The following is a 25,827-nucleotide window of genomic DNA, read 5'->3' on the forward strand; positions in this document are numbered from 1 at the left end:
CAGACACAGGCTCAGGTTGAGGATCAACGTCCAAGACAAGCAGCCTCCAGGTTAGCTGAGACTACAGAGCAGACATAGGCTCGGGTTGAGGATCTATGTGCAAGGCAAGCAGCCTCTGGGACATCATATTGGGTACCCTTAGAAGGTGAAGCATTTCAATAAAAGTCCAAATGCATTTTTCAATGCCCAATTCAAACATTCAAACAAAACCATTAGACCAACAATCGTCAATTTGTCATGCAGGAAATGTTTAAATACATATTGCATTTAATTTCCCCAGGCAACGCCGGGTACTTCAGCAAGTACTAAAATAAAGCTATTGAACATGTGTATGAAATTATCAAATGAGCTTCTGAAACAAATTGCCATTTTGAATTGCAAATTAAACAGCAGCAGCTTGTGTCCACCGTTTATTTCGCGATGCACAAAATGTACATACAAAATGGCTGACAGATTTGCTCGAGCAACAGAATGCTTATGTCATCAAAGAACAGACTCACTAACCTGCACACTCGCATGCAAATATACACGGACAACACAGAATTATAAACAGTCTGCTGCACAGGGATTAGGTGAGGTGAAAGGGAGTCGAGAGATCTGTATTGCAACCAAAAGTCATCAAAAAGCACATCCAAATTTACTGCCTGCTCAGCTGTTTCATTTTCTGCTCAAGACCAAATAATTGCCTTTAAAGAAAACATAGGAATAAAGATTTGCTCTAACTTAATGATATTTGTTGAGCTTGTGCAACAAACCAATTGCTTGTCTGTAGCGATTTGTCAAAAAAAGACTTTATTTTACCCATAACATTAAATAAGCAATTTGATGAGTTTGCTCGCACGTGTTGTTGGAGATATTGCACCCGAGTCGGGAAGTCGGAAGTCTGGGTAAATTGCACCGCAGCCATTCCTACCAACTATCGTGGCTGTGGTAGTTTGTAATGCGGCTATCCTTATTATCGGTACTCAAAAAATGAAAACATTGTCGCTTCCGTATTTTGGCTTGAATAAGTTTGTCTTAAGTTTTGGGATGCACAACCATTGGCTGGCTACCTGCACATTGTACTAAGGTATCAAAAGTGAAGTACCCGGCGTTGTTTTTGCACGATTTTTAGCTCTTATATGAACCTTGACATTGTATATATTAAAAAAAAAAGTGCAGAAATACATTCAAGAATAAACACGAGATTTAAAAAAAATAACTAATGCCAACGTTCAAGCGCAGGGAAGACTTTGGGGATAATTCTGAAGCCTTACCACTCAGCACTTTCCTCATATATATTTATTCTGAGCGGTCATTTCATCAAGGGGAAAATGTAAGATTATGGAGAAAATATCTTATGACGTCTCCAGACCGGACTCGTAAATCAATTACCAATTTGGGATGGCTCACCTACAGCAATGAAAGAAGACAAAAAAAATTTAAGCCCATAGATAGCAATTTATACACGGATAAGACAATAAATAACTAGCCTTGTTGGTGAAGGCGAGTCATGATCTGCATCAGCGGACAGGTAGAGAAGAGACGTGCTAGGCATGCTAACCACTGTGGGAAGCAAGGAGAAGCTGACGTTTCAGGCATTAAATTTATTTGGCTCCGACGACTTTTAATGCCTGAAATGTCGGCTTGTTTCCCACGGTGGTTTGCATACCGCAGTCAATGTCTTGTTGATTTCAACCATTTATACACAGGTACTTGCCATACTAGATGGAATTGAGTGACGTTTTACCTCAAAGCCCGACTGAACACGAGTGAACCCAACAGGGATTTGGAAGATTTAGCAGGATGAGACACTCTTGGACTCAAATTTCATCACCAAGAACAGGTCCAGTTGTGAGCCACAGTCTTACTGTCGTGATAAAGATTCCACAGCTCAATTCAAAATGCAATGGGTACTCGGAAAACAGCAATTACTGAATCGGTGCAAAAGCAGGATAAATTCGAAGTAAAAATGAATGTACAAGCTTAAAAAACGTTCAAAGAAAGGAATTTTAATGTCTTTATTTTTGGAGAAGCTTTAAGGTATGGCATCCAAAAAGTCAAGTTTTATTTTGTGCCAATGCTTGTACGTGGATCCAAAAATTGTATTTTACACTCGATCACTTCGATCTGCCGCATTTCATTCCACTATTGGAAATGCTCTTAAGATTGTACGACACAGTCGAAGTGTCACCCTAAAATCATGCAGGTATTTCAAGAGGATACATACAGAGTTAATTTCTGCCTTTAGTTGTTTGGTCAACTCAAGGTAATTCCTCACCGCGGATTGATCAATATTGCTGAGTCCGCAGGTCATCAAAAATTACAGCACGTCGACCAAGTGATAACCCCAGACCTTTTTTTGCGCATCAAAACTTTGAATGTGATAATGTGTTCCCCTACTCAGGTGAAGACATCCTGGCTATCACAGAGGGGAGGGAGAGAGAGAGAGAGGGAGAGAGGGAGAGATAGAGAGATAGAGAGGGAGAGACGTGGGAGAGAGAAAAAAAAGCAAATAATAATGAGGAACAAGAAAAGAAAGAAAACCAAATCTCAAGGTAGAAAACGATGCCAGTGATGAGCTGCTCGGATTAGCAGATGACTGAACGGCCCAACTGTAAACAAATCCAGAATGTTTTCGGACAAGAGTCCATCGGCTCTCCGAGACCTTGTGATGAGAGATTCCTTGTTAGCATTTCCTTTGTGGCGGATGCTGCAGAGGATAAAATTGGAAAGAAATCCTCTGTTTTAGAGTGCCGTGCTTTCGGAGTCGAGCTCTTCCATGGACATGGTGTGCTTGGGTTTCTCAGTGGAAACTCCAATCAGCGTCGTTGAATCCTCCTCGCCTGTGGTCGCTGCTGGAGACATACGGCAATTAGAGCATAAAAGGGACTTCTTTATGACAATTACATGTTGGTGAGGACGGTCAAATTGTTCTTCCCGAAGCAAGCCCTTTTCCTTCAAGCAGTTAGATTATATTTGCCGTGCTATTCTTAGAAAAATTAAATTACGTTTCCTTTTGGTGCTTGGCTCCTTCATGAAATGCACCTCAAGCATTATTTATGGAAACATTAACAATTGTGTCAGTGCAGACAGCTATCAGAGTTTATACAAGTTCAGCAGCATGATGTTAGTGCAGGCAATGACCTCAACAGCAACCTTTGGCTGCGAAATAACTCTCTGATGCTTTATGTGCACAATAGCTTCAACAAATTTTGTAAACGGGTTGAACAGAAGGTGTTAGAATTGATTTTGAAGCTTTTCGTAGGTTTTAGTACCATAGCAACCTCAGGACAAACAAACGACTACTGTAGCTGGCTGCAATGGGCTTACCAGCTTCTCCACAACGGCTGCTCACACAGCTGGATAAAACAAAGGCAACAAGGAGAGAAAGAGAGACAGAAGGGAAATAATGTGACACCAAACAAGTTCAGTTTCCCCACCCAACCCAGAAGGCCAGGATTTAGATAAGTAGCAGCCAAGGAATTCCAAAGTAATGTAATTCCTTTTCAGTGCAGTTAAAGCAAGCAGGACGCGTCTCGGTGCCAAGCACGTCTCCACATTCCTGCAGGAAAGCAAGCTCCTGGGATGCATGACGTCTCGGAGGGAGACCGAAGGAAGCCTCATGCGGAGGTAAGGTGAAAGGGAATGGAGTGCATGGGTTCCAAGCAGTTGTTCCGTGAAGGACCTGCTATACACAAGAACCAACGCACGTGCATTGCATGCCCCCAATGTGAGTATAGCATTGATGGAGTTTGGCGGAGGTAAAGTGGGGGCGGGGCGAGTGTTGTATGAGGCAGATGGCATTCAGATGGGTTTCAATGAAGCTTGAAGAATACCTTCCTTCGCGCAAAACCAACCAGGAATCATGTCAGAGAGACAGCACTGGTAAGGGAAGCAGTTTACGGTTAGTCAGAGTACCTATTCGTATGGTGGTTGTGAAAATGTTGAGACAGGCAATGTTTGGGCCACTTTAAAAAAAGAGAGCTATCAACATCATGTTAAATGTGTTATCAGTATTGACCTTACACCAGAGCAGCCAGAAAAACAGGAAGGAAAGTTGTTTTTTTTATGATTCCGCAAACTTTGGAATTATGTTTTTCCTGTCTGGAATAAAGTTTCAGATTTTACTCCAGGCAGGAGAGCACATAATTTTCATACCTCTTCACCAAACTATAATGAATTTATTTCCCAAACTACAGCAGATCATGATGGTGAGATCAGGGGACTGTGCCTGCTTGCCATTAGGTAAGATAAATCATGACTATTGTGGATTAATCAGAAGCAAAATCTCACAGGCCTTTGTTAAATAAATTCATCTCACCAGATTTATTTCATTTTAAAAATCGAAAATTAACAGATTAAAATAATCAAGCGACTTAACTTACATTCATTAATAACTACCATCCAAAGCTGAAGGCGGTCGTTCGCAAAAGACACGCAGCAACCTAGCTAAGTGAATTTGCTGTCCAGACGACAACCATATTGTGAGATGGCAAGTGGTGAAGCCTGGTCGTAAGGAATCTCCAAGAAAACCAGACAACTTGCTGCTTGTTACTGCAGGCAGGAATTTGGAATTTGTTCATGGTGTTGGGGATACATTTACAATTTAGACACGTTTTACCCTTTCAATAAAAATTGTGAAAGACAATGGTTTGATTGCTGTAAACTAATTGACTGTCCAAACAAACTCAAAACGTCGTCGAATTAGAAAGAAAAGAAATAACATTAGGAAACAAAAATTTTCGTGAATAAACTTCCAAATTTCAAGTTTTCCCTCATGAGAGTTTCCATCTGTATCCACCTTGTCCACCCCATGCATCTTCTCCATCTTCTCCTGCCTCCCCACACCCATTGTTTATCTGCTCCCCCTCTGTCTTGGCTTTCAGTTCTCTGCTATTGGAGTTTCCCCCCTCTCTCTGCTGTTCCTTTTGTCCTGTTGTGTCCTGATCCGTTCAGTGTACGAGTACTAGCTCTTCCATGAGCCTCAACTATGTATACAACACACACACACACACACACACACACACACACACACACACACACACACACACACACACACACACACACACACACACACACACACACACACACACACACACACACACACACACACACACACACACAACTTCATGCAGGCCATCTCATTATCATCAATGTACATACTGTACTCTTGACAGGGCATCGGTGCTGCCGAAGCGGTCTCTGAACAAAGGTTATGGTCTGAGCTGGAATTTGTAACCTGTTTCGGGTGCCAGCGATAACTCGCGTCGTCCACGAAAAACACTGTGGGATCTTTAACGTCCACCAACAATCGATGCTGGCAGGCGGTTCCTCCAGCCGAACATCCTTCTGATGGAAGGCACAAACGTGGATGCCTCGCCCTGCATGCCGAACACCTGGGTGACAGTTTATAGCTGGGTAGAGATTCCCTGGCTGACTCCACAAGAAGGTGGGAATAATTGTGGCTGTCAAAGAAGTAGTAGTCATCGTTGTAGTTGTAGTTGTATACACTAGGGATGGGAGGTTTATACAATGAAATGTTCAACCATATTTTGAGGTCAACAAACATTTAGTATAGTGCAGAATATTTAAGCATCCCGAATAAACAACCTTTTGACAGCCTTTTCCATGAAGGACATGAAGCATTTCAAATAAAAGCACAATTTAAAAAATATATGATTTTTACCCTGAATTTACAACACAATTTAAGTCGCTCTATTCTGTACAGCACTGAACATCTTGACATGAAAGCTGCATGGATTGAACAAACTGCGCAAAACCGAGCAGATTCTGCAGCATCAATAATCCAGACGAACGTACGTTTAAATTCCAAGCCTCAGATTCAAGATAGCGGAATGTTCGTTTTGAACAAATATTCTACTGCAAGACCCCGATATTCGCGAGGGATACGTTCCTGGAAAATGCCGCGAATGTCGAATCCGCAAATGAGACATTGTTTCAATGGGAAAAAGGGGGATAGGTTTTATTATTTGTTTGTTTTTTAACACTTCAGGACGTTTCCTATATCCACCGCCACTGATATCAATTCAGCCTGGCAATTCTTCCACAGAAAACTGCTCTCTATTATGCACAGATTCATCCCAATTTTTTTTACCTTAACCATCCTCCCGCTCTTGGTACTCTGAACCATGTGGTGAAGCTGTTGCTTTAAAACAACTTTAATTGTTCACCACCATCTCTCATCTTCCCCCATCCAAAACCACGATCTTTTCTACCCCCGTTAATCCACCCCAAACCCACCTCCTTCAAATTCCCTGCTTTCCTTTCTGAAAGTCCCTGTCGTGTAAGGACCTGAAAGTCCCTGGAGTGTCCAACTTGTATTCCCCATGTTCCCCGCCCCATCCCTCTCCCTTCCACAGATCTCCTAATGCCTGTTCCCCACTGTTTTTTCCTTCCCTCTCCCACCCCTCTTTTCTCCTGCTCCCCTCATTGTATGTTCTGTGTGTTAGCTCTCATACGAGCCTCGACAGTGTATTAAAAAAAATGAATAAATGAAAAACTTGCATTCTCCTCCTGGAAGGCAAATCCAACCGGAGATCATTCCACAAAGCCTGCCACAAGTGTGTGTGTGTCTACCCTCAAGAGAGCCAGAAAACAACATCTGTGCAATCTCAAGAATGAGCTTTCAAGCTTGTCTCCCTCCTCTAAAACCTGGTGGTGCCTTGTCAAGTCTGAGCAGGTTTTTGTAGAAGAATTCCAAGGCTGAATTAATATCAGCGGTGGTGGATGGAGGAGACCAGTCCTGAGTGTTAGAAACTTTTTCTTTCCAATAATTAAAAACAAATACCCACGAATACGAGAAGCATGAATGTAGAAGCAGGTCACACTTTATAAACCGCGAATACAAGGGGACCGCAAATGTTGAATCCATGAATGTCTGGGTTCCACAGTATTGCATAATAATGAAACGTCGTAAGAGTTCCAAATATTTTTTGCAAATGCTTTAATTTTATAATTGGACAGGCAGCAAAACAAGGTGAGCGAGTGTGAATTGTTTAACTTTGAGTTGGCTCAGGTTTTCAATCAGCCACAGGACAGAAACTTTGTGGTGTAATGGTTAGAGTCTGGGGGAAGGGTGAGGGACGGAGTCAGCGGTTCAAACCTCGTCCTAGTCAAACCAGACGTTAAAAAATGGTACATGCTGCTTCCATCCTTGACGCTCAGCTCAGCATCTTTAGACCTTATGACAAAAAGAACTAAAATCATGGATCCGTGCATTGTTAGTGAGCCTCATATTAAATGCTTAAAGTAGACAACCTATGAAACAATATATCAAAGAGGATTAATTACTGAAAGGGTTTTAATTCAGTTTACTATCTTTACCTTTAACAATATTTTAAACACTGTATAATGCAGTATGTTAAACAACACTGTTTTGTTTTTCCTGTTGTCCAGTTGGTTATTCATCAGCTTAATTGCAGTTGCTCCACACACCCCTCACAGGGCATCAGGTCGCTCATGACTATGACGTGAGTATTTCCATAGCTGAAGGTTTACTGTGGGAACATTGCTATTACACGGCAAAATTAAACTGCTTCAAATAGTTTGTGCGAGGCATTAAAGGATGCTTCGATGTTCAGCTGGCTGAAAAAAACTGAATTTCCAGCCATATCCGTTTTGCAGATTCAAATGGAATGGACTTAAAATCCAACGGTGAGTGCGGTTCAAGATCCTTGTGTCAACTTGAATCGGAATCACCATGAATCGCCAATAATCGATTTTCAAAAACCATTTTGACACTTCTTTGGCGGTTCATCGCCAACTCGCACCTCGAGCCGTAAACCCATGATGGTTTTGGATTCAACTAGAAGTTAAGACTTATTCCCAAAATAAATTAAAGACTACATATTTGCTGCCGAATTATCATTTGTGATGATCCATTGTAGCTTTCATCAAAACAATCTCTCAACCCTCGCACTCACCAAAAACTTTTCTGACTCGGTCAACGACAGTGACCAAACTTCATTTTCGAGGCCTACAAAAAAACAGATTCCTGTCAAAAATACACACCCGTGGAAATTTCTTCACAGCTGTCATCCGACATATCTCCAGGTGTGTTGCTTGGTTGAGGTGGAGGGGGCATGGTCGGTCGGACCCGAGGCTTTGGGACGGGTGGTTTGAAGGTGGGGGCGGCCTTAACGTCCTGCGCCAATGGCCTTCCGGGTGCCAGTGAATGCAGATCTGGCTGCGAGTGTGGCCTTGCTTTTGGAGACGACGAAGGGGCTTCAGGGACTCCTGGAGATGGGGGAGATATCAAGACAGAGCTTTGATGGCCAGGCTGATGAGGTGACGTATCATGCTGTGTGGCGGATGCAGACAGATGTTCCACCACTGGTGTAGTGCTTTGCACAAGGCTGGTTAGTGTTGGGCCTGAAGCTTTTGGTGGAGCTGGAGCTGGTTTTTTATAACCTGCGAGCACAGCATGACGTTCTTTTACCGCACTTCAAATATGCAAAGCTAAGATACAACCAATACGTTGATTTGAAATAAGTAAACAAACAGAATACACATCAACCATTAAGATATAAGAGGTGCTGCGAAAATTATCAAAGCATTTTGTCACTATTAGTAATATTTGTTTGGCTCTCCTCTGACTTCAGAGACAACTTGGAAGCACCAGTAACCAGCAAGCCATCGGTGTTGAGAATTTGCTCGGCTGCTTTCGATGAAACATGTCGACAAGCCAAAAATGATCCAGATTAACGCACCAATAATTATCAAGCTATTACTATCACTTTCCCCTCCAACGTACCTTTGTGTGCAACATTCGGACTGACCGAGTTGGCATTGCTACCGGCTCCTTTACGGACAAAGGATGGCGATGCATTCATCTTGCTGGCACTGTTTGACAAAACATAAGAAGTATTATTTGGCTTTCAAAATCTCACAATGAAAATTCGTCCTTTGAACCTTGGCATCCAGACTAGGATAGGAGAGGGTGCGTTACGCATGCAAGTTAGAATGACGCTTCCTCTGCATCCATGCACACTTCCCACTCAAAACGTGCAAAAGAAGGATGCATTATACAGCCTGCAAGGCACAAATCAAACCTGTTTTCCGAGAAACACAGATAAGCTAATTTTATCTTATCAAATTGCCGTGTAGAAGCCTCATGCGGAGCCAATCCAAAACCGGTCGACTGAAGGAAGATTTGAGAGGAATTTAGAAGGAATGTCTGGCTATCTTGACATTTTTACAGCGAGGCTTTGAGCATCTAGAGATTAAACATTGGTGTTAAAGAGGTTCACTTTAGAAAGGCAGTTTGTTTTTATAAAACAAAGATGTAAGTAAATATGTTGAGAAGCAATATTGTCTGGACAGAGAAGTAAAAAAATAAATAAAAGGTTCAAACGAATTTGAACCTTTATCAAAGGTTCAAAAGGATGCCGAATCAATACCAACACAACGATCGCAAAGCCATTTGAGCAAATATGCCGACAACCTTGTGATGTAAGAAAATGAGTCGTGACAAGCAAACAACATTAAAAGCAAAAGCAACGCCCGAGCAAGACAGACCAGCATGATGAAGATGCGAAGAGAAAAAGATCAGATCATGAATCATGCTATACACACAGCGTCGGTGCTGCTGAAGCAGTTTCTCTGGCTCAGGTTACAATCCTGGATGGGTTGCCACTCCGACACAAGAAGTTAGGGCATGAATTTACAATTTGTTCAGGGTGCCGGCAATAGCTCGCCTACTCTTCGTGAAGGACACCATGGGATCTTTAACATCTACCAACGAATGCTAGCAGATAAATTCCCGTTTAACATCCATCCGAGGGACAGCACACACATTGATGAATGACCCTGCCTGTGAAATACTGGGATGACAGTTTATAGCTGGGTCAGGATTCAAACCCAGGCTAAACAGCCATTTTGTCAGAATGCTGTCAGAAAAACTGTCAGGTCAGGTTCGATCTGTGACCTGCTACAGGTACCATGTAAACCTGTACTAACCTGTTCCATGGTCGGGTTGTCGGCGACTAAACCGTCTCCCCCACCAGGTTTTCTGGTGAGGAGGGTGTTTGGATATAGACACCCAGCAGGATTAAAAACAAAACCTGTCAAAGGGCGGAGGAGCTCCTTGTGAGCCAACGGCCATCCATATCTAGTGCCCAACTGTGTCTGCAGACGTCCTCCTACAGTTGGGTCACTTCTTATTAGGAGGTTGGTGGCAGGATTTGCACTCCGGCCACCGTAAAACCCTTCATTCCGCAAAACGCAAAAACGCAAAATAATCTGAAAACCCACTACGTGGGAGTACCTCCTGTGCAGCTTCCCTTCGCAGGGCAGCTCACCGGATGACGGGATTGGGGCAAAGCCTTCGGGACCCCCAATCTTTGATAGGAGGGAAACCACGGGGTAACATCCCTGGGTCAGATTGCGGGAGAGTGTGTCGGAGTGGTGCTGAGGTGTCGTCCACCAGACGGCGGTCTCCTTGGGTTAACCTGAGGCGGTCCCTTCGGGTGGGTGCCTGGAATGTCCTATCCCTAAGAGAGGATGATCACCTGTCTCTGTTATCATCTGAGCTCAAGCGTTTGGACATCGGGATTGCAGCTCTCTCTGAGGTTCGGAGACCGGATTGCGGAGAGATAATGGTGGGTGGTTACACCTACTATTGGTCTGGTCGCTCTGATGGTTACCATACCCAAGGAGTTGCTGTAGCTGTGTCCAATAAGCTGACCCCAATGATAATTGAGGTAACACCGGTCAACGAGCATATTATGAGATTAAGGATTCGTCACTCCTTAGGTGTCATTTCCCTGGTCTCTGTTTATGCTCCGACTGAGGCGAGTGATCTTACCGTGAAGGACGCATTCTACGCCACACTCGAGTCTGTGGTTGATCAGTGCCCCAGACGAGATACACTTCTAGTCTTGGGGGATTTCAATGCATCGACTGGAACTGATAGGGACGGTTATGAGGTGTGTGTTGGTCCCCATGGGTCAGGAACTATGAACCAGAATGACACTAAGTTCCTTGACTTTGCAAGAAGTCATGGACTTAGGGTGGCTGGTTCATGGTTTCAGCGCCCACAAGCTCATCGCTGGACTTGGTATTCCAACGCTGGCGGTGTGGCAAAGGAGATTGACCATGTCCTCATTGACGGTCGTTGGAGGATGATCCAGAACTGCAGGGTCTACCGGAGTGCTCAGTTCCTCAATACTGACCACAGGCTTGTTGTAGCAACTCTAAAGCTGCACCTTAAATCCTGGAGAATGGTACCATCCCAGCCGAGGCTGGATGTTGCCAAGCTCAGGGATGAGAGAGTAGCTGAGGAGTTTGCGAACAGGCTGAGTGGACACTTGGGGGGTCTGAGTGCTTTGGGGGGTCCTGAAGAGTTGTGGAGCGCCTTCAAGACCACCGTCCTTGATGTTGCCGGTGCATGCCTTGGAGCTCACCGCAGGGCAAAGAAGAATTTTGCCTCTCAAGGGACACTGGATACCATTGACCAGAGTCGCAGGGCCAGGCTGAATGGCAGAGCTGAGCTGTTCAGGGAGCTGAGGCGTAAAACTGTACGTGCACTGAGGGTGGACAAGGAGGCCTATGTGCGAGGAATCTGTGAGGGGGTAGAGCATCACCTGTGGACAGGTGATTCTCGTCCCGCTTACAGGGGAATTCGCGCATTACGTTCATCCAAGCCCATCCCTCGGAGCACTACAGTTCGAGCAGAGAGTGGTAGGCTCTTGACAGAGGAGTCTGAAGTGAAGGCCCGCTGGGCCGGTTACTTTGAGCGGTTGTACCAGGCTGATCCCCCAACTGTCGAGTTGGACGTCAAGGGTGTTACAATCCCTGTTGCTGACCCTCGAATCAACTGTGGTCCACCTACGCTTGTGGAAACACGGGCTGCGGTGAACCAGTTGAAACTGGGCAAAGCTCCAGGGATCTGTGGCATCCATGCCGAACTTCTCAAGGCTGGTGGAAATGCTGCACTCGTGTCGTTGCATGCAGTTTTGTGCTCTGCCTGGAACACAGGCATCATCCCAACTGACTGGAAGAGGGGCCTTGTTGTCCCTCTCTGGAAAGGGAAGGGTGATCGCCAAGACTGCAACAACTACCGAGGGGTGACGCTGCTCTCAGTGCCGGGCAAGGTCTTTGCTCGGATAATTCTCGATAGGGTTCGCCACCATCTGCTTGAGCACCAGCGTCCAGAGCAGTCAGGCTTTACACCAAAGAGGTCAACGATTGACCGTATCCTTGCACTTCGTGTCCTCACCGAACGCAGACGAGAGTTTCGGCAGGGGCTGCTTGCAGCCTATGTTGATCTCTGTAAAGCGTTCGATTCAGTGAATCGGGATGTCCTCTGGAGGATTCTTGTTACTGGAGTTCGTCGGGGTGTGTACTGGCCCCCACACTTTTCAGCACTTGTATGGACTGGATTCTAGGGAGGATGTCGGAGAGATCAAGTTGCGGTGCGTCATTTGGGAATGTCAAGATCTTGGACCTTGACTTTGCAGATGATGCAGTCATCTTTGCGGAGACTTTAGACATCCTCTTGGGGGCCCTCGAGGTGCTGAATGAGGAGTCGGAGCCGTTGGGATTACGGGTTTCTTGGGTCAAAACTAAGATCCAGGCTTTCGGTGACATCTTGGATGCTGCTGTCCTGTCTGTGTCTGTTTGTGGTGAGGATGTTGAGGTCATGGAGAGATTCACTTACCTTGGCAGTGATATTCATGCCTCTGCTGGCTGCGAGTCAGAGGTCAATAGACGTCTGGGTCGGGCCTGGGGAGTCATGGATTCACTGGATCATGGGGTGTGGCACTGCCGGTACCTGTGCGGGAGGATGAAAGTCCGAGTCTTCAGGTCCTTGGTACTTCCAGTCTTGCTCTATGGGTGCGAGACTTGGACTCTGACCAAGGATCTGAGCCGGAGACTTAATTCCTTTGGTACCAGGTCTCTTCGGAGAATCCTTGGCTATCGCTGGTCGGATTTTGTGTCCAACGAGCGGTTGCTGAGAGAGACTCGGATGAGATTTGTTACCTGCATAGTCCGTGAGCGTCAGTTGCGGCTGTATGGACATGTGGCTCGTTTTCCTGACTCTGATCCTGCTCACCAGATTCTCTCAGCGAGGGAGTCTCATGAGTGGAGGAGGCCAGTGGGTCGACCACGTGCCTCATGGTTGCAACAGGTTGACCATCATCTCAAGGAGATGGGGATGGGCCTGGCATCTGCCTGGGGGGTGGCCAGACGGAGGCCCCTGGAGTACCGGCGGAAAGTGGACGCAGCGACGTGCTGTTCTGGCACATGCTCCCATACCTGACCTGACCTAAACAGCTTCGAGGTGAGTGTGTGTAACTTTACGCAAACCTGCCTCAAGACAAAAAGGAGCTCCAAAAATGAAAATGGATGTAAGTGACACAAATATTGTTGAATAAACCTGCGGAGATCATTTTACACTTTTGTTGTGTAGCGCATCAACCTTTTACTTTACCAGGAGTCAAAATTCCTCCCCAAATCCCCTCCCCCCCCCCTCCCACAAACAACTGAGTTTCCTAATCACAAATGTCAATGGAATAGACGTGCGTAAGTGAATGTGTAAGGTGCAATTAATTAGCATAAGCTTGTTAATGTATTATGCATACATCACCTTTTCTGCACAGGCTTAAGGGTTAAGGTGCTCGACTTAAGATCCTAGGGTCTTCAGGTCAAGCCCCTGTCAGGCTATTGAATTAACACCAGGAACGGTTGACTCGGCCTGTCATCCTGAGGTTTGGCAAATGAGTACCAGCATGATGGTAACATGGGCATTGCATCAGCAGCACAGCTGTGACCACAGAAAATGATGCAGCCAAGCAGCCGCAGGCTGCATACAAATAAATAAGTAAAACCTTTCCTGCAATTTGCCAGCTTTGCATTGAAAAAAATTCCTCCCCCTCTTTCTCTCTTCTTTTCCTGTTTGTTCATTCCCTTACAGACCTTGCCCAATTGTTGTTCCGTTACCCCACTGTTAATTACACAGGGAACTTCGACACAGGAGGAAGCCATTCGGCCCATCAAGCCCACGCTGCATCGACACCATGTCAATTCAATCCAACACTTTATCAACTTAAATTCACTCGGGGAGGGGATGTAGGGATCAAGGAGAGGGGATGTAGGGGTTGTGGAGTGGGGATGAAAATAGTGTGGGAGGGAGTCAGCAGTGGTGGGGGGGTGGTATATTAGTGGACATGGTGGTAAGGTGAGGGATGAATTTACACAGACAGCACATTCACATTTTGATGAGGCTTCTCACAGACATCGCAATCATGATGATGCAGGTACACAATCACCCATCCATAAATCAACTACCAAGCAACCCTGTGAATAACCCCATACTCTCTGTACCCAATGCTTCCAGGTTCCTATCTAATTCCAATTTAAACCGATTTGCTGTTTCTGTTGCCACTCATCTTTCAAGGCAGACCATTCTATGAATTAACTATGTGAGTGAAAGACCCCTGCCAATTACTACCATCCCAACTCTCTTCTTTTCTCCAAAAGTGAGGACACTGGTTCTGTCGCTGTCCATTCTGTTAAAATACCAGTCGTAAACACCTGTGTCAGATACCCTGGTAGTCACCTCGTTTCTAATGTAAAAAGGCCAAGTCCCTAAAAAACAGGGAAAATGGTAATAAAAGTTTGTTGTTGTTGTTGTTGTTGTTGTTTGATGTCCATCAACTTTCTCAAACTCAGTGTTGATAAGATTGACAAGCTGCTCCTTGGGCCCTGATCCGTACTTAAAAAAAAAAAACCTTCAGACTCAGAACAGTGAACTTGGGGATCACCACCTCGTCTCCAACAATGGAAATCTCTTATTCTCCTTGTGGTTCCGCACACGACAATGAAGATTTTTGGTGATCAAGCACTCTTCAGATAAACTCAACTGTGAAATTATCTGCGTTTTAAAACCTGTACACCCCCATCGGTTACCATCTTTAAACCTCTCCAAAAATTCACACCTTTTTACAGTTGCTTTCTCTTAATTTTAACTTCTCATCCTTCTTAGTTTCTCAAGCAAATTTACTTCAATCTTCATTTTACATAAATCAAAAGTGCTTTGTAAGAAATAGATTGCTTAATTGGTAACCTGTATTTTTGGATTATTTGGAATGCAATGCTTGAAAAATTATGACTCCACGTCATAACAGTGAACTTGCTGATGACTCCACGCTCTGCCGTGAGATCCCTCATCCCTCTGACAGACAGGCAGCAGCCTCTTCCTTCTCCTCAGACCTTGACAAAATCACAAACTGCTCAAACACTTGGAACATGTCTTTCAATCCTGAGAAATCTCACACTCACTCTCTCTCTCTCTCTCTCTCCGAAAGGACCGTACGGCAAACCATTCCATCCTCTTTCTCAACATTCCTCTCAAAGAGGTTCAGTCACTCAAACTTGGCGAGAAGGGGGGTGGTGGAAGGGGGGATGGTGGAAGGGGGTGGGGGGATGGTGGAAGGACTTCTTTTTAATCGCACACCTGGAATGTAGTTCTATGGAGTTTATGGGATGGTGCGTCATCCGTCCGTCAGTCTGTCCATCCACAAATACTTGCAACTTCTTTGAAACTATACGATTTCGATAAAACTTGACCACAACCTTCATCACCCAGTGTGTACCAAAGTTTGTTCACAGCATAATATATATATATATATATATATATATATATATATATATATATATATAATATATAATATATATTTGGACCCTAAGGGGGTATATATGGGGGATTGCCCCCAAAATAGGTATTTGCTTTCTTCTCAGCAACTACATACATGATGTTGTGGAAACTTGACCACAACCTTCATCGCCCGTGATGTACCAAAGGTTGTTCACACCATTAAAAAAACTCCATAGGTATTTACTTTCTTCTCCATAACATATTATTTTGTGGGTCATCGATGCCGACCAGTGGTTCCTAGTTTTCTTATCCAACAGCTATCAGGTGAGCGCCCAGGGGTTTTACCCCTATTTATGTTTACTTGTTCTGTGGCTCGTTGTGGGGCACACACGCACACACACACACACACACACACACACACACACACACGCACACACACACACACACACACACACACACACACACACACACACACACACACACACACACACACACACACACACACACACAGCCGCTGAGCTTGGGGGAAGTGACAATGCTTCCCGAGTACACGCATCGAAGTGTACATTCGGGCAACATAGCCATCATTCGGGCAATTCTATAACTGTCCCCTTAAAAAATGGCTCATACGCCCATTGCTGTGACTAGTAAAACTCGGCACAGATGTTAGTCCATTTCTGTGTCGTTTCTCACCAGACACTTGTTTGATCCCAGTAGTGGGTGAGTTACTGATGTCATTGGCTCTGAAACTTTTGGAACGATAAAAAAAAATGTAGGCACCCCCCCCCCATGTAAAGCCCACGTAAATGGGGGGAGGGGCATGTAAAGCACTTACAGGGTCAAGTGCAACCTTAAGGTATATTATGCAATGTCAAAAAGTACCTTTAGATTTGAAAGTGCACAAAGGAACTGCACTTGCTCACCTGGCTCCCTGAGAACAAATGGACTGTGATCGACCCAAAGAGGCTTGCGAGGGGAATATCAGGCTGGAGCATGTGGGGTCATATGGGTCGTCCCCATCAGTAATATGCACCGAAATGTCAGGTTCCTCAGAGGGAGATTTGACACTTGTGAATGAACACCCGCCGAGCGAAGTTCTGCGTGGCGCGACGGGTGGAGGCATACGCTTCATCAACAAACGGTTTGGGCTGAGCTCAGATATTCCAACCGGGAGGATGGTGAAGATGTGGATGAAAGCAGAGCAGCATGCAGAGGAAATATGGAAGGAAAGCACCCCTTTGTTAGATGCAAAGAACATGCATGTGTTACCACATGCATGTGACAAGGCTGTTTCCTCAAAAATGTCTTTCACTTTGCTTTGACGGCAGATGAGAATAGTGGGTGTGGGAGGGATGGAGGGAGTTGGGGGGAGGGGGGTGGGTTATGTATATAATTTACATGCAAATACAATGTTGACAAATTGGGTACTTCATCCAGATTTACTATTCTCATCTCCCTTGCAAAATTGCTTCTCCATTTTTGAGGCATCAGTGTCAAATAACAGCAACATGCTTAGTATGAAAAAAGAGACGATGCACAATTTACCATGCACGTTACAGCAAGTGGTTAAATGTACACTTTTCTCTTTTGTAGCGACGCACGGATGAATGGATTAGTACAGGCACCATGGTTAAAGGAAATGGGACAAATTATAAAAATGATCAACCATTGTTCAGTATGTGAGCTATATATGAGTTCAGTAACTTTGTTCAGCATGTGAGCTACATCCATCCAAAAGACACGAGATAAAGTTCCTGCAATCAATGTTGGCACAACCGCCCTTTTCGGTGCAATTGGCAACACAACGGGAAAAATAAATAAATAAAATAACGACGCATGCTGGCACAGATTTATGACATCTTCATCCCTGAGGCACTGTGGGATTAACTATGGATCTTCCCAAAGTTGCTGCCAGCATCACGACAAACAATTCACAATCAAAGCAACAATCCTCTGAGAGCATTGCAAAATGGCGTTCTTTATATACAGGAAATCAAGTGTTGTGAAAGAGCCAAAAGGTGCTTCGGGATAAAAGTAAAATAGCTTTCTATGGAAACGGTCAGGTATTCTCTTTGAACAATGCCGTGGGCCTAATGGCTCTTTTACAGCTCCACAAAGTTAGAAAAGCCAAAGACAAACAAACGTAGGTCGAACTACGTGCTCACGAGTGAATTCCACAAACAACTTACCCGTCTTTACGTTGCAGTTCACGGGAAAGATCGGCATCGGTGGCAATGCTTAGAGGCCGCAAGCGGCTTACGTCGGTTCCTCGCTGTTCGCCGTTCTCCTGGTCCACAGATGAAGATGTGCTCTGAGTATGACCTGCTCCTTGGATGCTCGAAAGCGCCTGGTTTACTTGGGGTGCCATCGAATAGATTGCAGTTTGATCAAACTCGACATCTAGTATGGAGGAGTAAAAAGAAAGTACTTTCAGAAAATAAAGGAAAAGGGAAAGGGGGATAGATTTTTTTTTCTCCCCACACGACGCATGGGGGGAGAAAACGAAGAAGAGTTGGGTAAGAAATAACACATATGGGAAGGGAAAGGACCTCTTTATTATATAAGTACTGTTGCTGTGGGTAGGGGTGATAACAAAGGTTAAATTAAGAAAAGGAAACAAAGGGATATATATCTTCTTCTTCTTTCGGCTGCTCCCGTTAGGGGTCGCCACAGCGGATCATCCGTATGATCCGCATAGTGATTTGGCACATGTTTTACGCCGGATGCCCTTCCTGACGCAACCCTGGTCGCCTCTTACGACACAGGGATATGGTACACCGATTTTAACCGGGGTATACACCGGCCCAGTACACTGGTACTCATTTCGCCGACCTCGGAAGGATGACAGGCTGAGTCAACCCCCTGGTGTATTAATTCAGTGGCCCAACGGGGCTTGAACTCAGGACCTTTTGGATCCCAAGCCGCTGCCCTAATATAACCACTGCGCCAACACCAGGCTATTAAAGGGATATATATATATATATATATAAATATATATATAAATATATTATATAAATAGTTGCGGTTTTGTAAGACCTCGGAGAGTTATAGCCAACACATAAAGGAACCAGAGTTTAGATATCTCAGCAGTAATTTCATTTAGACAAATTACCTTTCCCCTCATATCAGTGGACATGGAAATGCGTGGTGTTTGTGCATCAGGTTTGAATAGCCTCTGTAACTCTTTTCTATATCCCCTCTATTTTTAATTCCCTTTTTATCGCTCTCCCCATCCATGTCAATCCCCCTCCTTCCCTGCAACTCTTTACAGTGCATCCATACACACAAACAACTCGCATTACAAAACCAACATTGCAATACAATCACACTTCATTACAAATCCAATAGACATCGGAATAAAGTGATGCGGACCAGGGGGTGCGGACCAGGAATCTCTTCAACGGGAGAAAGCACCAGAACATCCAGGGCCCAATGGAGCAGGAAGGACCGCATATGGGCGGGGTTATCGGAGGATGGTGTCCCCGAGCCGGGAGCTCGACCAATAAGCATGGCCTGGCAACAGCCGTGCTCAAATGCAAAGGCCACGCCGTGAGCAACAAGCTGTGCTGGGACACAGACCACGCCTCATTGAAGGGCTTTATAAGCCCGTGTCACCCAGAATTTGAGGCTGTGTTGCGTCCAGGCAATCGCAAGTGCTAGATAAGTCATCCAGGAATAACTCTTAGACAGCGTCCATTGGTGCTTAGCAACACGTCATGCTGCGGATGTATCTGTGGCTCGTCGGCTGCAGGGTCAAAGGTTGGAAAGTGGGTCCGACAGGCCACTCGTGACCCAGCCGGCAAACCCAAAACCATATATCTAACTACACGATATACATATTTGACGATCAGATGAGTGTGAACAACAGCTTTACCATTATGAAAGAACCAGTCTGCGTATTGCAATATTGTTTCCACAATGCCCACCACCTGAATGGACATGCTTGACATCACATCAGCTGATCTGTGCACCAAGAGGGGAGGAAGAGGGGGGGGGGGAGGAGGTATAGTTGGACATTAAACATAGCGTTTCCCCCTTAACAACCACACAATTATCAGAGTACCACCTTACCTTGCTCAAACATTAATATTAAACAGGTTATGAAATAAATATATCCTTATATATCCCAACTGGCAGCCTCGGGATCGAGTACATCTCAAAATGACTCATATTGTTGATAACAAGGAGTTGATACTTTCAGTCCCCTGCTTTTTTGGTGGTATGAGGACTAGATATCTGTGTAATATGAAAGTTAAATGTTGAATGGCTTTTGAATGTCCCCCGTCTCCGACCTTGTTGAAGGCAGGGGGACAAAAATTGTCTTCAAAGTATCAAATAGCACATACTTGTAAAGAACAAAATACAATTCATCTCATCTCTCACGAGGCGTCTTCTCATTGCAAATAAAACCCACACTTGCTTATCTCACAAGAAACCCAGTGTGTTTGACAAAAGGTAAAATGGACCAGCCAGGATGACTGCCAGCAAGTTCAGACACAATCTGATAATGGCCAACACAACCCCGCCAGGAAACGGCACGTTTTCTTATCACAGTTAAAACACATGTCATTACCTCCTTACCCTCAGGAACAGAGATCAATTACAGTGTCATTTTTCAGGAAAAGTTTCAGGAAAAACAGTGAGCGCCCGGTTGCAATTTTTGCAAAGTGGTTGCCTACCCTTCACTCGGAGCCCAAAGAAGATTTGGTCCCAATACGATGGAAATGTTGCTTGGACTCATTTTGTTCACTTCATGGTGCTCGGCCAGCTTGGCCAAAAACTTGATGAGATAGCTGTTGATCCAACAACAAAAAAAGGTAACAATTTCCTTCCATTCATTTATGTTAAAAGTGCATGAGTGAGTTTAAGCACGAAGCGACGCGGCTTTTCATAGCATGCCATACTCTTAGAGTTAAAGTGAAGCCAGCTGTCCACATTGCTTGTACCTGCATGTTTATGGAGAGTATAATATCGCAGCCTGTTTGTGGTAGTTTACATCAACCTTGGCATATTGACTCTTTCTAATTCACTAGCATTAAAGTTTGTGGTTCACCAATCCGCTGAGATTTCTGGAGAGATCATATAATGAGACCAAGTGAATGAATAAATGAAGGTAAATATGTTTTTCCATGTCCAATCAACAGAGATGTCAGACAGAACAAAGACGGTTCAAACAGACAAGTTAAAGACAGCACGTTCATGCATCTTGGAATTGTTCAGAAGGGATAACACGATAAAATGCAAGCTGCATCACACTCACAGGATGTAAAACGAAACAGAATTGACTGTTCCGAAAAATTTAATTGAGTTTGTGGTACAGGAATATACGAGTTAGTTGATGGTTTACACAGGTCCACAGGCTACACTGCGACAGGCCAAAGGTTCCAAACGTCGATGGACATGCAGGCCAGGCAGGCATGGCTCATGGTCATGGGCACGCAGAGCCCAACACGGCAGCGGGCACGCAGAGCCCCAACATGGTCAAGAGCATGCGGACCCCACAAACCTGAAGTTGTCCTTATTGGCTTTGGGCAACTTATCACAGATAGTCCACAAACGCTGCAGTTTCTCCTGGTTATCCGTGATACTGTAAAGACAGATAAAGCAAGCTCAGTGAGGGGAAACCAAAAAGCACAATGTCTTGCATAAAACATTTTTTTTTTCTAAGGCTGTTGAAGCTTTCTTCAATGAAAGGTTGGGTTGGTGAGTTGAACAAACATGAGCAAACAAAAAAGATCACGTGGTTTCATAAAGTACCTTTCAGTGACCGTTTTAACCCCTATTGAAGTCGTTTCGAAGATCATATTTTCAATGTGATTATATTCTTCTTCATCTTGGCTTTCAACAAAAAACAAAATATAGATTATACTGTCATTTTTCCATAACAGGTACACATCACTTCTGCAGAATATTTGATCCTTCAAAAAGACCCTGGCTTCGTACAATCTAAAGAGTCTGTAACAATCCCATTCCATCGTGTTTTGTTTCTCAGGAGCATCTGATAAAATGTTTGATTTAAGATTACGAGTACGTGCCCGTACGTACGTGCAAAAAAAAAAAACTTTCATACCACGTGCCAAAAACAACCACACAAGTCATTCCTTCGCTCTTGCTTGGCCGTTCGTGCAACCCCCCCCCCCCCCTACCAAAAAAAAAAAAACTTTCAAACAACCACACAGGCCATTCCTTTGCTCTCGTAAACGACGACTGGATTGGGGCATTGTGTTTATCTATAAATGCGCATAAGAAATCGAGAAATTATTAGAATACAGTGTCATCACTATCCAGAAGTTCGTACGTTGTAACCCGTAATGGGGAACGCGGCTGAGGATCTCTTCCCCAACGGCCACGCCTATGCAGCAACGTGTCTTGTGATTGGTAACTAAATGGCACATCGGCCACGCCTACGCAGAAACGTGTCCTGTCATTGGTTTGGTAAATAAATGGCCATAACTTGGGAAGCACTTGTCCAATTAATATCAAACCTTGAAAAGGCACATACTCAGGTCTCCAGCAATATACCTGGCAAGTTTCAATTAGATCAGACCAGTGGTTGTCGAGAAACAGCGGTCACACACACACACACACACACACACACACACACACACACACACACACACACACACACACACACACACACACACACACACACACACACACACACACACACACACACACACACACACACACACACACACACACTGCTGGAATTATAGATAGATGATGATGATCTGCCAGACTACAATCATGCTCATTAGGGACTCGAAGGCCTTACTTACTGGGATGCCTGTATCCATTCATCAAAGAGTTGAAAGGTCATTAAAGGCTCAGGCAGTTCTCGAAGGTAAGATTTCAGTGCTCCTGCAAAATAAGAGGAAGGAAAACAAGTGTTGACCATTATTAATGTTTTTGTTGTTTAATGCACTTTGAAGGGTGGGGAGGCATGATAGGAAAGCGACATCCAGGTACATACATAAATACATACATACATATACCCCCAGAAGTCTAATTAAGGGTATGAAAGTGATAGAAATGGCCTACCAGCAAAAGCATGAGGGTCATTGAGTACATCTGTCTCCACCATACAGCAATCCAGACCAGCCTTCAACTTACGGAGCTTGGAATTTGCAGCTGCAATCCTGAACAGACCCTGCACAGACACGATGCACTCACTGCCAAGATGGGAAATCCACCACCTCCGAGAGGCCACAGGTAATACTAATGAAAACAATCGAGGAATCTACTACCATTAGAATCAGAAACGTTTGTTGCCCTCAAAACTATAATTTTAAGATAAGATTATTTGCACACCTGCAACTTAATAAAAATGGTTCCAATCAAAGCATCCTTTGGGAAAAGATATGTTCTTCTTCTTTTTTTTTAAGTGTTGAAAAATAAAGCAAACCATTGAAAAATATTAATGGATTTTATGATTCGAAGACAAAATCAATTCATGAGGTTTGGATCTTTCCAGCACTTAGCACTGAGGGAAGGTGTGGGGTGCAATCTGCACAAAATAAAGGCAAAATGGCAGAATTACTGTGACATGGCATCTTCCCTTTCGTCATCCCCTTTCCCTAATGCATGTACGAGTAAATGTCCAAAGCTGTTTAGCTTGACTGAGGAAGAGCTCAGAGCACAACTTATTTCATTCAGCATTAAATATACCAGGGGGCACTCCCCCCCTCTGGGCAGAAGTACCCCTCTCGGCCCACCTGAGGTGAGCAATGTGCTGCAGCATGTTCTTGGAAAATGCGCTTTCAAAATTGTCATTTAAAAAAATTAATTTTATTGATCACACCATGTCATAATTTTGAGAAGGTACCATTATATTATGAAGAAGATAAGGGAAGATGATTTGTTTTACCGGCTCCCACGAAAGGTGGCACTATTTCCGCTCAACACGCACGCACACACACGCACACGGATATATCATGTACTGGTAAGTACTTACAAAAGCTATTTTATTTGAAATTATAACCTTAACTTATAAGCAATTGACAGATTTCCCAACTGCCCAGATCATCAGCTGCGCACCGTTTATCATCGAGCCTTCGATCCTTTCAGCCCAGAACCTCTCCAAACGGCGGATCCACAACCCAGGTCGCAGGTCCACATCAGTAGATTACTCAACATCAATGGATCCACATCCTCAAAGTTGTGTCCAGACAGTCAGTCAACACAGCAATGTGATATCCTCAATCAAACACATTTAATTATTATATTTATTTAAAGTATGACTACAATTGAATAACTTTATTCATACATCACTTTATATGATATTACATGAAGCAATAAACACATTACCTTGTAGACACGTCCATGACACAACACCTCCATCTAACCAGACTCAAAACTGTCATTAAAATATTCAAAATGTCATCAACAACCGATTTAAACATGCTGCACTGTGTATCTTAGTAACCACAAACAAATTATATTAATGCTTATTTATAAAGTATTTTATAAATACTTATTTGTAGTATTCTCATCTAAATACCTCCATTATTTAATACCATCTATAAATAACTATATATATATATATATATATATATATATATATATATATATATATATATATATATATATATATATATATATATATATATATATATATATATTGTTGCAGGCCAGGGGTCGGTGGTGAGAACAACCACTAGGTGGGGAAACCTACGTCGTCTCCACCAGACTCCCCGGAATTGTAGGCCATCGTTCCGGATAATTCTGTGACGCGGCGGGTCACTGAACCAACCGTGGTCGCCAATATTTCAACCGCGTAGTGTAGGGTCTATTCGTCGAAAACCAATTTACCTAATTAACGATGCGATTTCGACTACCGGGGAAACCACGCCCTCAGCATGTCTTGCTCGTCCGGATCACTCTACAGACTGCGGTAGAGTTCCAACTACCGACTACCAACTGCGGTTCGGGTGCAGCAGAGCGGAAACTGCCAAAGCCGTGCCGGCTGGAATGAACGGATTATCGGGGATAAAAACCCGGCTAAACTCAGATCCGAACCATGCTGGACCAATGCAAGTAGGGACGGAAACGGACTGGGAACATTTCTGTATTGATTTACTTACAGAAAATGAAGACACAAAGCAAGACTTAACACGAATATGCAAGCAAGGAATATTTACAGTGATCCAAAAATACTTATTCAGTTCAACTTACCAGACGGGCCCACACGCAGACACACACACAAATGAGAAGAAACCCAGAGTTCTTTATTGGACCCTCGCAGCCGAGGAGAGAGACAAGCTGGGGGTCAGAGTTCGAATGGGTACCTGGCCGTCGGAGAAAGGGGGTGCTCCGCGATGCGCCACCTGGCAAAGGTCGTTGGTTTGGTGCCCATTCACACGTGTGGGACTCGTGGTTCGTGGCGGAGCTTGGGTGGTGAATAGCGGGGTCCATGGAGAGGGGTCAGGGTCGCTCTTTCCTTTCCTTGTAGAGGACCAGCAGAGACGTTCTCCACCTCAATGACCTTCTGCTCAACCCTCGTGACACTCTCGTAACAACCATTGTTACCACCCCTTCGTACCAGCCTTCGTAACCCCTTCGTAACAGCAAAAACCCCTTTCATGACAGCAAAAACCCACCAAAACTCTGCTCTCAGAGAGTGCTCCGGGATTTATCGACCTCCCTCAACGGGGAGGGGCCCTTGGTGAAACACACCTCACTGTCCGCCTTTGATTGGACAGGGTCCTACGGCCTAGCCTTCAGGGGCGGGGCCTCGGCGCCTGCCGGGAAACCCCAGCCACTCTTCCACGCGGGTTCATACTTGACGAGTAACAGTATCAACGTTGCATAAAGTTCATCGTGAAAGAGTTACAACGTTTGTGGGAGCTGAGAAACCGGAACCGCGAGATCTTGCCTTGGCACGTCAGGGTGCGAGAAGGCAGCTGGTTGGTGGTGGATCGTGATTGGCCGAGGGGTTATGCAGATGGGATGGTTTTTAGATGGCTTGTTAGATGTAATAACCTAACTAAAAGAAATCGCAACACACGCCTTTGATTCTCCCTTTAGACAAAAGGAAGGGGATCTGACTACACACATACTTAACGACATGACTGACTTTTGGGGCATCTGTATGTTGAATGCAAATGGTTTCCAGATCCGTAACAATATATATATATATATATATATATATATATATATATATATATATATATATATATATATATATATATATATATATATATATATATATATATTCTCACAAGACC

General features: G+C 44.3%; 1 protein-coding gene across 8 annotated transcripts in view; it reads right to left on the reverse strand.

Annotated features, from left to right (window-relative positions):
* Positions 1-397: 397 nt before the first annotated feature.
* Positions 398-25,827, reverse strand: part of LOC147012089 (rho GTPase-activating protein 44-like) — a 130,691-nt gene continuing 105,261 nt past the window's right edge. Inside the window, exons 11-22 of one of the 8 annotated variants that reach the window (XR_015052005.1) lie at positions 22,643-22,751; positions 22,381-22,462; positions 21,108-21,188; positions 20,281-20,394; positions 19,476-19,564; positions 17,791-18,001; positions 16,525-16,749; positions 8,756-8,844; positions 8,014-8,412; positions 3,819-3,864; positions 3,313-3,341; positions 398-2,834 (exon numbers count right to left, since the gene is read on the reverse strand). Coding sequence is in view for 6 of the 8 variants with exons in the window: in XM_085858312.1 (XP_085714438.1) it covers positions 2,728-2,837; positions 8,014-8,412; positions 8,756-8,844; positions 16,525-16,749; positions 17,791-18,001; positions 19,476-19,564; positions 20,281-20,394; positions 21,108-21,188; positions 22,381-22,462; positions 22,643-22,751 (1,509 nt within the window). In the remaining 2 variants the exon portion in view is untranslated. Of the gene's footprint in view, positions 2,838-3,312; positions 3,342-3,818; positions 3,865-8,013; positions 8,413-8,755; positions 8,845-16,524; positions 16,750-17,790; positions 18,002-19,475; positions 19,565-20,280; positions 20,395-21,107; positions 21,189-22,380; positions 22,463-22,642; positions 22,752-25,827 lie in introns of all 8 variants that reach the window. The other 7 variants (XR_015052004.1, XM_085858316.1, XM_085858315.1 and 4 more) reach the window with 7 other exon arrangements.

This window comes from Eptatretus burgeri, chromosome 15 (genome assembly GCF_056783735.1).
Source record: "Eptatretus burgeri isolate ZD-2024b chromosome 15, Ebu_testis_v1, whole genome shotgun sequence".
Taxonomy (NCBI): domain Eukaryota; kingdom Metazoa; phylum Chordata; class Myxini; order Myxiniformes; family Myxinidae; genus Eptatretus; species Eptatretus burgeri.